The sequence below is a fragment of the Ictalurus furcatus genome, chromosome 8, assembly GCF_023375685.1.
Source record: "Ictalurus furcatus strain D&B chromosome 8, Billie_1.0, whole genome shotgun sequence".
Classification (NCBI taxonomy): domain Eukaryota; kingdom Metazoa; phylum Chordata; class Actinopteri; order Siluriformes; family Ictaluridae; genus Ictalurus; species Ictalurus furcatus.
Genome location: NC_071262.1, coordinates 7,626,687 through 7,639,965, shown reverse-complemented (window position 1 = coordinate 7,639,965; position 13,279 = coordinate 7,626,687). Strand labels below are relative to the sequence as shown.

At 37.8% G+C, this 13,279-nt stretch overlaps 1 protein-coding gene across 1 annotated transcript; it reads right to left on the bottom strand.

Moving 5' to 3' along the window:
• Window positions 1–4,082: 4,082 nt before the first annotated feature.
• Window positions 4,083–5,259, bottom strand: foxa (forkhead box A sequence). Its single transcript, XM_053630644.1, has one exon. It carries the CDS (start codon window positions 5,145–5,147, stop codon window positions 4,083–4,085), a length of 1,065 nt encoding a protein of 354 aa, XP_053486619.1. The 5' UTR covers window positions 5,148–5,259.
• Between the last annotated feature and the right edge of the window lie 8,020 nt (window positions 5,260–13,279).

Here is a 13,279-nt window from a genome sequence, read left to right as displayed (position 1 = left end):
AGCCTTTGAAGAAGAAGACTTTGTCACATATACGTTACAGCAAAGTGAAATTCTTTTCTTCGCATATCCCAGCTTGTTAGGAAGTTGGGGTCAGAGTGCAGGGTCAGCCATGATACAGTGCCCCTGGAGCATGGAGGGTTAAGGGCCTTGCTCAAGGGCCCAACAGTGGCATCTTGGCAGTGCTAGGGCTTGAACCCCCGACCTTCTGATCAGTAGCCCAGAGCCTTGGAATAATGTGCTCTGGACAGACGAATCAAAGATAGAGTTGCAGTAACAGCAGACATGTTTGACGCAGACCAAAAACAGCTTTTCAGGAGAAGCACCTCATACCAACTGTGAAGCACGGTGGTGAAAATGTTATGGTTTGTGGTTGCTTCACTGCCTCAGGGGCTGGACAACTTGCATTCATTGATTCAACTATAAATTCTATAAACTATGGAACTTTCAGCAGGATAATGATCCTAAACACACTAGCAAATCCACCAAGGAATGGCTCAAAAAGAAGAAATGGAGTGTTAAGGAATGGCCTAGTCAAAGCCTGAATTTGAATCTCATTGAAATGTTTTGGGGGGGATTTGAAATGGGAATTACATGCAAGAAAACCCTCAAACATCTTGCAACTGAAAGAATATTGCATGGAAGAGTGGTCAAAAAAATACAGCAAGACTGTTGGACAATTATACAAAACGCCTACAAGAAGTTATTTCTGCTAAAAGGGGCAAAAAAAAACAAACCTAAGTTTCCTTGTGGTTTTGTTCAAGTATATCAACTTCATTAATAGGCACTGTTTCAAAGATGATCAAATGTTTACTTGATCAAATGTCCAAATATGTCAAAAAAAGGCAACAATTTCCATGGAGTCATTTTATCACATGACTGTCAGCTCAGAGATATGCACTGAGCAGCTATGCATTAGGATTGCCTTCCAAGTCTATAGTGTAGCCCCTTGGTTGCTTGGTGTTTTATTTTATTATTTTATTTTCTATGTATTTATTAATTAACTGTTTTAACCCAGGTTTGCACAGTGATTCAGAAGAAAATGCACATGGTAAAGGCGAGCCAGTGAATTCCGGTGATGAATTTGACCATTTTTATGATTAGGCTCCACTTGCAGTCCTCATTGATGAAGGTGACCTCATCAGTGACCAATGACAAGAAGATCAAACATTACTTCAGGGACATCTTAATATATAAAAACTCTCATATCTGTCTGCAATAGGACTGTAGCTCCAACAATTCTGTGCTTTCAGGATATGAAGAAGGTTTATAACCTATACAGCAAACACAGACAAGCAGACTGAAAGATTAATGGAGAACAACACAGAGAATTACAAAGAGATGAAAGAGGACAAACCGGTGTGGGGAATCCCTCAGGCTTTTATGTTATTTGCTGGGAGCTTATCAGCTTGCCCTGAAAGAACCACAGTACTGTCACTGTGCAAACACAGGTGGTTCTGCTCAGGCCACAGAAAGAAGGAGAGATATGACAGAGAATAATAGAAATAAAGGGAATAGATCACAATGGAGGACATTAAATGAAAAACGAATTGTGAGAGAGAAGCAGAACTGTTAGGGGAGAACAGATCATCTTCCCTTATACAGCATGCAGAAACTGCCCTAATTTCCCAATATATGCAATTTGAATGTAGCAAGGGTTTGAACGCTTTCATATTTAGATTGGAAGCACAGCCTAGGGGAGGAGGGTGAGTTGGAGTTCAGGCAGTGAGAGGAGGCCGAGTGAGGGGGTAATGGGGCTGAGCGATGACTGTTTAAGCGATGGCTATTTGAACAGGCATGTTTGCATGGATGAAAAGGGACAGAGGGACGCTAGCAGAGATGCACATTAACAGACAGACGATAAAAAAAAAGCTGCCACTGTGTAAACTGCACCAGCCTAGTCTTTCCTTCGGGTGGCCATGACAACGCTGCAGAAGCTACTCTTTGCCCAGTCACATGCCCTCCTTTTGACATGAGGAACAAAACGTCTCCAATGTGGCAAGTCAAAGCAGACATTTTGAATCTGTTACTGCTGTAAACCAACTGCTACAAGCATTGTCCTGTCTCACTATTTTCCTGAATAGCAGCTCACATTCTATAATGTTATATTATTTTAGCTGAAAATTATAGTTCAGTGCATTCAGTTCGGTATCAGTGTATGCCACTTTATTAAGCCACTTTTAGTCTTGATTGAAAATAGAATGAGTGATATCTGTAATAGCAATGCTACACTAGAATAAAGTGGTATCTAAGTGATTATATGTATTTATGTAAGAATATTTTCATGTAAGGATATTTTCTATGGCATGTAAACTCTTTTACTTATAGGTTTGTTTTTTGAAGCTGAAATTCCTATATACTGTATAAGACAAAGAAAATAGTAAAATGTAGAACAGTGTTCTGGCTTCAAGAAGTACACAATTAAATATTCTCTATAATATAATTTGTCATTCTATATTTTCTAATCTGATTGCTTCAGAATCAATGAATTGAAGTAGCCCTTTTGGACCTTCCCTACCCACACCCACAGAGTGCTCCAGACTGAATTCTAGACTGAAAAAGCCTGATGTTTTGATATCCAGTTGGTGAACTCTACATTTCAATATTATAAAGGCCTTTTGATCTATTGAACAAATCCAACTCGGAACCCAAAGCACATACTATTTAAAAAAGCCTTTTATAAACCATGGTTTAAAAAGCAGGTTACTATTCAGTTTTTCAAACTGTAGATTTAAGCATGAAGAATGTAAGTCTGGACCTGATGATGAATCCTAAGGGTTTAAGGGGTTAATCAAAGACAATCTCTTCATCAGTCATATCCGTGTCCACCTCAATGTGGAACTCACAGTCTGGCAGTCACAACTCAAAGCTCATGAACTCCTCATCCCTCACTCTTTCTTTGTGGATTGGACACACACAGAGGAGCCCATGGCCTCTGCTCAGATCGCTGTGGGTGTCCTGGTGCCCCTGCTGAGGAAGACACTGCATTGGGGAGGTCTGTCGTTAAAGCTGGTGTCATCCTTTTGTCCACATCCACTTGTACACAATGCTGCTTTCCCAAGATACAAAGCTTAGCACAGTATGGGTGGAAGGAAAGTCAGGACCTTTTGAATAACCTTCCCGGCATATCCATGTAGGAGAATGAGATGCCACACACTTGCTGTGCTACATTATTTACTCACCTATCCTGGATATTACCTCCATGCCACATATTAAATAAAGAAATTGTTGCTTATTTCAATGTATAAATTAATGTAAGTCATATTGTGTTATTGATTTCCTATATTCCTGCTCATATCTTAAGGGTTATTTGAATATCTTAAGGGATGTTGAACAGCAGTGGTTACTATTTATATCAGCATTTCAACAAATATTTATCATTTACAACAACATACACGTTAAAGTCCACTGAAATACGAATTACCTCTTTTGAATGACCAATGGTTAAAAAAATGTGCCGATGCTCCATTGATATTCTTGCAAAATCGTTGGGCCCCACTTAGCTTCCATAGAGTCATTATTAAACCTGGTGGCTAAAAATGAGAACTGCATCAAGTGCTACTAGAGGTCCACTGGGGCAAGATTTTCTCTGCCCCATGCTCATGCAGGATGAATTTATGTTTCTGACACTCACTTGCTGTGAATTACAGGGTACCTCTAAAAATTCACTGGAGAGTAGCCTATAGCATAAATCAATTGTGATAACTTCATTTTGTTTGAGGCTATGTTTGTTATTAATGTCATCCTGCCCCACCAAAATCTATGGTCACATGCAAAATAGTGCCAAAACCGAAATTGTTCAGATATGGAAATGTTCAGTTAAGGTTTATAACATCAAATACAACCACAAAGACTTCAGTAATATCTGGTACATGACAACATTGAATAAAATTTATTTAACTTTATTTATGAGGAAACCTAGCAACCGATTTATGAGTCCTGTCAAAATATCTATGACAAACACATTTGCATTCGAGGGCAGGTTTATTATCTAAAATTTTAATTTATATACAGTATTTTCCAAAGGTCAGTGAAAATACATAATTAGCACTTAAGTAGCTCGGACAAACGGGTAAACTAGTGCTTCACGAGGAGCTTAAAACTGGCAGTGGGCACATGAGTCCAGAGTAGCACACTGAGTCTCCTGCATATGAGGGTTCCTCCTTTCCTGTGAGATATGGGTTATACTGATGAATGCTGGAGCTTGATGATGGATAATAAACAGGGTAACTCACAGGAGGCTCATAGCACTGAAAGTCCATAATTGGTGGCACAGAAAGAGGCTGGTGGAAGAAGGGTTCTCCATGAACGCAAGGCTCCAGAGGGCAGGAGGTGGTTGGTTGAAGTGTTGACATGGTTGGGCAAGGTATATTTGTTAGGTGTGCAGACGGTTCGGAGGATGGAGGAAATGGAGTCAGTGAGTGTGTGGTGTGTTGCTGAGGTGGGATATGTGAAGGTGACATGGGAGGGCAATCCATGACTGTTGGAAACATTGTTGGCATAGGAGGTTTAGAAGGCTGAGGCTGAGAGATAGACAATAAGACTGTCGATTTAACCTCTGATGTCTTTTTCTTGCCCTCTTCCTTTACTGTTTCTCTGTCTGCCTTCTTTGAAGCATTTTTAGTTGTGGATGGTGATGTACTCTGGCACCGGAAACGCTTCTGCCGGCGCATGTAGCATCCATTTTCAAACATGTTGCCAGAGTCAGGGTGCAGAGTCCAGAAGGAGCCTTTCCCTGGAGAATCCGGGGACCTTGGGACACGCACAAAACAGTCATTGAATGAAAGGGAGTGACGGATGGAATTTTGCCAACGCTGTTGATTTTGCCGGTAATAAGGGAAGAGCTGGCGGATCCAGTCATAGATCTCATTCAGGGTGAGTTTCTTGGATGGTGACTGCTGGATAGCCATGTAAATTAGTGAGATGTAGGAATAAGGAGGCTTGGTGTGGTTGAAGGATCTCCGGTACACTGATTTCAGGTCTGGAAGCTCCAGACTATTATGATCTGTTTCAGGACATCTCTGTTGGGCCAGGACATCTGGTGGAGTCTCAATCTTTTCTATATCTTCTCCAGCCAATGATTCTCTTTGTAGACTGAAGACATGATAGCGATGCTCTGGAGAGGAATACGGCCCACTGCTTAATCGCATACTGTCTGCTCCACGATAAGTCTGAACCTAAAAGGCAAGTGAATATTAGGAAATCTGTTCAGTCATTAAAATTGTATCTTGGAAACATACAGATTTATATTTAAATGCAGATTTAAATACAGATTTAAATTGTATCTTAGAAACATACAGATTTATGAAACAGGAGTGCCTCTACACTCTCAGAAATAAAGGTATGAAACTGTACTTTCACTTGTTGATGGGTGCATGTTTAATATGTATCTTTCACCTTTAAAAATAGTTTAAGGTATGTAATTGGATCTTTAGGGTGACTGATGTACTTTTAAAGCTTTACTCTAAAACCCAGGTTCCCAACCCTGGTCCTGGAGTACCCCATGTCCTGCTCATTTTAGTGTTTTGCACTAACACATCCACTTCAACTCAGGAAGGACTGTTAATTAGCTGTAGGGGACTGTTAACTGATTGTTAATTTACCTTCCCAGGTTATATATATATATATATATATATATATATATATATATATATATATATATATATATATATATATATATATATATATATATATATATATATATATATATATACATATACCAAAGATGGTATAAAATATGTAGCTCCACTGACAAGGAAAACAGTGTGGTAACTTTATTTCTGAGTGTGTATGAAGGGAATAAATGTATTTAAGTAGGCTATGTATGTTTTTGTTTTCTCATTGTAGTCCTGAATTCAAGACGAATCAGATTAAATGATCAGCGACAGCCATTAAGTTCTGTTTATGTTTTGTTTCTTTGTGTAGCCCCTAAACACTGCATGCACCGAGCTCATGAGCCAGTGTTATGATTTCAGTTGGAATTCCTCCTCGGTGTGGCACCTCTTTTAAGATTCGTGTATTCTTCATTAGCTCACCTCGGCTAACTCAATGTAAATGATATGCGGGCCACCCACCCTGCCGATAACCCCGTCATTATCCCTCCCTTCACCCGCGTATTGTTCCTTTTTAACTCACTCGCCGTCCGCTATATTTCTGTTTCATGTCAAAGGCAGTGACGGAGGGCTCTTTTCAGACCAGCTTGTGACCTCCGTTGTCCACTTTTTTTCCCACTGCACATTGTCGCTCATATTTCCGCCCTTTAAGTCTTTTAGTATACCCGCTTTGTTACGCTGATTGCTGAACAGAGCGCGCGACATTAAGTGAGAGTCAGTGAGGGAACCGAGGAACCCAATCACAGAGTCAATCAATGAAGTACAGGCGGACCACACACACACACACACACACACACACACACACAAAGTGCGCATACAAAATGTAGTCTACTAAATGTCACGTAGGCAATTTATTTAATAATATTATTTTTGTTAAATGCAAAGTAGCATATGTAATTGTTATTTTAAGCTACATTTATATTATATTATATTATATTATATTATATTATATTATATTATATTATATTATATAGCTAAGCCTAGACCTGCAGAAAGAAATGCTTTGACGTGGGGAAATGCTGAATTTTATTCCACTTGTGTTTCAGAAAATGATTATTTTCCCCCACGTGTTTTCACATATTCACAGGAAATTATATGACGTAAAAACATGACGCCATTTCTCACGTAGGCCTAGTAAAAAAAAGTCCTCTTGTTATATTACATAATATACTAATGTTCATTTCTTATTTATTTCAATTACATGTTGTTAATTGTTAGTCCTATTTCCTTTAAAACTACCCGAATGTAGCTTACAAAACAAGACAATGCAAAAATGCAAAAACGAATAAGTGCAAATGTAAATATAATATTTTATATAATTATAATTATAATAATTATGTTTACTAAGGCAAGAATTGGCAAGTCTGTTTGTATTTTAAATTAAAAAAATAATTATTTTGAATAATTGGTTGAACGCAGTCGGTAGTTAGGCTTATTCGGGGTCAGTAGACAAAAATACAACTTTTCACTTGATAGTAAAGGAAACAGTCCTACCTGGTTCGTGTAAAAACTCGGCCATTCATCGCATCTCTCCTGTTTCACTCCGCCAATCATATCTTCTACTCTTCAGGAAGTTATAGTACGAAATTATAGTCTATAGCGTGTTTATTATTGTACTTTATTTTTAAATTATTATTATTATTATTATTATTATTATTATTATTATTATTATTATTATTATCATCAACTTAAAAAAGCCCTCAAGGTTTCAGAAACCCGACTTCTCCCAGGTTTGGAGCATGAGCAGTTTGATCAGCTTTCTAAGAGGAGCTGTGAGGACTGAGAGCTTTTCGTCTGCTCGACTCTCCCGCCCAGCTCACCGTCCTGCCCTCTGCACATTCCCATTTATTCTTTACATGGGAAATAAAAATACAGTCCTGGCTTAGTGCTAGGCTATTAAACAAGCCCAGCAATACAAGTGCTGCAACAGCGACTAACCTTAAACAAGTGCCAGATGTAAATAGCTAACATTACATAGACAGGAAAACACACTTATTTAAAAGGTTAGATCCATTCTTGTATATTTTCAGTAGACACGAATACAGAACCAGGCAAGGTCTTGTTTTTCATAAGTTTAAACAGAAGCACTCAGAAAGATCTGATTTATGTATTGGTTATCTGATTTATGTATTGGTTATCTGTTTATGTATTGGTTATCTGATTTATGTATTGGTTATCTGTTTATGGATTGGTTATCTGTTTATGTATTGGTTATCTGTTTATGTATTGGTTATCCATGGGACGCGATTTCAATTTGCAAATGTTACAATAATTAAATTCAGTTCTGTTTTATTTGTATAAATAAATAAATAAATAAATAAAACTTTGCTTTTAATAATGGACACTTTAGAAATGCATGAATTTAGGACAAAAATGTACATGTATCCCTAATGAGCAAGAGGCGAGAGGGGAAAGGAAAAACTCCCTGAGATGATATTGGGGGGGGGGGGGGGGGGGTACATTGAGAAGAAACAGACTCAAAAGGGAACCCATCCTCAGTTACATTAATTATAAATAAATACATCCCTTCTATAACTGTGTAGTAGGCTACATGGTGAAAATGTGCAATTGTGTGACCAGGACATTCATTACAGTTTTCATACGAAGTCTATTTGTTTTGTTGAACTTAAAAATATGTTCAAAATAATGTTGAATATGTTGGATTAGGTCTATTTGCACTTGTGAAATAATAATAATAATAATAATAATAATAATAATAATAATAATAATAAACTAGGCTATACAACGTATGCACAAAGGTTATTTCAGTGCTCAAAAGGAGTGAAATAACTAGCCTATATTAAGGTTATATAGTTTTATTTGGTTTGTAGACTGTTTACTAGTGAGGAGAAACAGCACACGGTTTAACAGAATCACGTGACAGATTGTCTTCATTTATATTGTTCTAATAATTAAGTGGAGTTGTGTCTTTTAATTAAATTTTATTTTTAAATGGGAGGGGTCATGAACATTTCAACATTATTTTTTTCTCTACACTACGTAGGCTATTCGTTTTGTAACCGAGAGAGAGAGAGAGAGAGAGAGAGAGAGAGAGAGAGAGAGAGATTTTAGATATTAAAAAAAAAAAAAAATTCAATAAAATTAACTTCAAATTTTGATGGTTAACTAATTTAATAACCGATGCTTTTTTCATTTGTAATGGGACTGGGAAAAAAAAAATAAATGCCCACATTCTTAATTCCAATTTCTGTTATGAGCATTTGATGAGCATTTAATTATTCATCTTCTTTTCACATTTTCAGACTTGTGTTCATCCTGACAGGCAGCTGGCTGGTAGACTCGGGGTGTTGGGTGTCATTTTTATTGGAGCAAAGCAAACATTTACTCTGCAGGCTATTTAAACTCACCGCCTCTTCTGTGCCCCCTCCCCCAAAACTCATCAGCCTTGTACTAACAATGCCAAAACATAACACGCATCAGTGCTGAAGAGCCTTCAGCTCTTAATTAATAATACTTAATAATTAATAATTCGGTTAATACTTGAACATTTAAACAGTCTCTTTTTTAATGTACTTGAAATGTTTGTATTCTGTTGCAAAATACTCAAATTGTCTGTAGCCTAGAAAATATTTTGAAAATGCATCTGGAAATAGCATAAATAAAATTAAATATATTTCAATACGGAGAAAGAAAGCTTAAAACAACAACAACAACAACAACAACAACAACAATAATAATAATAATAATAATAATAATATCACCAGAATCTTAATTTATAAATATATTTCATGCGGAGAAAGAGCTTAAACTAACAACAACAACAACAATAACAACCTAATAATAATAATAATAATAAGAAGAAGAAGAAGAAGAAGAAGAAGAAGAACATCATCAACAACAACAACAACAACAACAATAATAATAATAATAATAATAATAATAATAATAATAATAATAATAATAATAAAATCTATCACCAGAATATTAAAACTTGTGTGCATGTCTCATATCAGGGATATTTGCAATACCTTTTTTGTTGGAAAGATAATAGTAATTGGAGACAAATCAAACTATTGTATCTGTAATACACTGTACTCTTTCAGTTCATTCTGTTCATTTAGTGGCTGTAGATTTTGTTGTTGTTATTATATGCACCATGCAGCACCACAAAGATGTTTGTAATGTTTGTGGTTAATACATTATTAACGCAAAATTCCCTTTTAGCCACTCATGTAAAAGAAAGTGATAATCTATTGAAACACAGCCTTCCCATCACATTTATTTCAGAATGAATCTTAGCCAACACCTAGGCCTACACATGAAAATGCTCTTTTATTAGTTGATATGGTATCAGAGGGGTGTCCAGGGTGCCACCCCAAAATTTTATTCGCTACTGGCTGTTGCTGATGCTGATTGACGCATCATTTCACCTCCTGTCGAAAGAAGGACAAGAGAATATGGCTGCAAGATATCGAAGAATAAGAAAACATCATATTTGAAGTAAGTTTTTAAGGTTTAGCATCAGATTTGTTTGTTCAATAACTTTTATGACACGCTGTGTGAGTTAATACGGCTCCAACAGATAATGTTAGGACGGCACATATAAATGAGGCGATACAAGCATGGATCTGTTTAGTTCCGGTAGCTCCGTTTATTAAACAACATCCACCAGCCTTTAACAACGTGTGTGCTCCCACAGCTTCATCTCTGTATCTCCGCCGATTCACCACCGCACTGTCCCTGTTTGATCCACTGGCATTAAGTTGGCTTGATGTTGGACGTTCGATATTCACAGAAATGCGCAAATTAAGGGACCGTCTCTAAAGTTACATCCGGCATTGGTATGTAGGATTCTAACTTCAATAGCATTTGAAGCCAATAACATACAGTCATAAAACCAACCGTATAGTGTTCATCTAGGTGTCAGCTATAATGCACACCTTTTACAATTTTGATATTTAATAAAATAAACTTGTGTGTAAAAATTTCCATGTATTTTACTACCATGGTTACCATACACAAAATATACCATAATTTAAAGCTGATTAGCATTTGAAGGGAATGACTCAGCGGAACAGGAAGGCAGAGCGTCGTCCTCAGCGGAACAGGAAGGCAGAGCGACGTCCTCAGCGGAACAGGAAGGCAGAGCGTCGTCCTCAGCGGAACAGGAAGGCAGAGCGTCGTCCTCAGCGGAACAGGAAGGCAGCATGATGTCCTCAGCGGAACAGGAAGACAGAGCAACATCCTCAGCAGAACAGGAAGGCAGAGCGACGTCCTCAGCGGAACAGGAAGGCAGAGCGACGTCCTCAGCGGAACAGGAAGGCAGAGCGTCGTCCTCAGGGGAACAGGAAGGCAGAGCGATGTCCTCAGCGGAACAGGAAGGCAGAGCGACGTCCTCAGCGGAACAGGAAGGCAGAGCGACGTCCTCAGCGGAACAGGAAGGCAGAGCGACGTCCTCAGGGGAACAGGAACACTGTTGGCCATGTCAGCAGACTCAGGTGCCACCATAACGTTGTGGGTCATGACATTGACCTCAGATTGGAGTACAGTTTGGGAGACTGTGTCGTCGACCTCAGACTGGAACTGGGCATAGGAGGTCACCTTGTTGTCCTCTAGCAAGAACTTGACTTTGGAGGCCATCTCAGCAATCTTGGACAGGAACTTGTCTTGAGAGGCCATCTCATCGACCTTGAACAGGAACTTGGCTTGAGAGGTTGTCTCGTCGACGTTAGACAGGAATTTGCCGTGCTCTGTGAGGTTCGGGTGTGGGGTTGTTTCTTCCGTACTGCAGAGAGATGACATGATATCCCCAGCCTGGCTTGAATGTGGAGCGATGGCTACTGCACAAACTCAAGGCAGAACCTGAGGGGGAAGTGACATTCCCCATGAAGCTAGAGGAGGGAGCGACGCTCTCCATAAGGTCTGAGGGAGGAGTGAAGTTCTCTGCAAGGCCAGGGGGAGGAGCACATACAGTCGCTCCCTTCAATGTTACATCATTCCCTTCAAATGTTAAATGTTAAATGTTGAGCTTTAAATTATGGTATATTTTGTGTATGAATCCATACGGTATAAAAACCTCACAAAGTTTAGATATGATTTGTCAGTTTATTTTATTACATATCAAAATCTAAAAGGTGTGCATCATAGATGACACCTAAATGAATACTTTACAGTTGGTTTTGTGACTGTAAGTCATTCCCTTCAAATGCTATTGAGCTTTAAATTATAGTACATTTTGTGTATGAGCCCATTTGGTAGTGAAATTCATGTCAAATATACACATGGTTTAATAGTTTAGTTTATTAAATATCAAAATTCTAAAAGGTGTGCGTTATAAGTGACACCTAGATGAACACTATACAGTTGGTTTTATGACTGTATGTCATTCTCTACAAATGCTATTGAGGTTAGAAACGCATACCAATGTCGTATGTAACTTTAGAGACGGTCCCTAAATTTGCGCATTTCTGCGAATATCGAACGTCAAGCCAACTTTATAGCAGTGTTAACTTTATACCAGTGTTAACTTTATAGCAGTGTTAACTTTATGCCAGAGTTAACTTTATACCGGTGTTAACTTTATGCCAGAGTTAACTTTATAGCAGTGTTAACTTAATACTGGTGTTAACTTTATGCCAGAGTTAACTTTATGCCAGTGTTAACTTTAGGCCAAAGTTAACTTTATACCAGTTTTAACTTCATGCCAGAGTTACTTTATACCAGAGTTACATTATACCAGTGTTAGCTTTATGCCAATGTTAACTTTATGCCAGTGTTAACTTTATACCGGTGTTAACTTTATACCAGTGTTAACTTTATGCCAGAGTTAACTTTATACCAGTGTTAACTTTATGCCAGAGTTAACTTTATGCCAGTGTTAACTTTATGCCAGAGTTAACTTTATACCAGTGTTAACTTTATGCCAGAGTTAACTTTATGCCAGTGTTAACTTTATGCCAGAGTTAACTTTATGCCAGTGTTAACTTTATGCCAGAGTTACTTTATACCAGTGTTAACTTTATGCCAGAGTTCACTTTATACCGGTGTTCACTTTATGCCAGTGTTAACTTTATGCCAGAGTTAACTTTATGCCAGTGTTAACTTTATGCCAGAGTTACTTTATACCAGTGTTAACTTTATGCCAGAGTTAACTTTATACCGGTGTTCACTTTATGCCAGAGTTAACTTTATGCCAGAGTTAACTTTATGCCAAAGTTAACTTTATGCCAGAGTTCACTTCATGCCAGAGTTCACTTTATGCCAGTGTTAACTTTAGGCCAAAGTTAACTTTATGCCAGAGTTCACTTTATGCCAGAGTTCACTTTATGCCAGAGTTCACTTTAAGCCAGTGTTAACTTTATGCCAGAGTTAACTTTATGCCAGTGTTAACTTTATGCCAGAGTTACTTTATGCCAGTTTTAACTTTATATTGGTGTTAACTTTATACCAGTGTTAACTTTATGCCAGAGTTAACTTTATACCAGTGTTAACTTTATGCCAGAGTTAACTTTATATTGGTGTTAACTTTATACCAGTGTTAACTTTATGCCAGAGTTAACTTTATGCCAGAGTTACTTTATACCAGTTTTAACTTTATGCCAGAGTTACTTTATACCAGTGTTAACTTTATAGCAGTGTTAACTTTATGCCAGTGTTAACTTTATATTGGTGTTAACTTTATACCAGTGTTAACTTTATGCCAGAGTTAA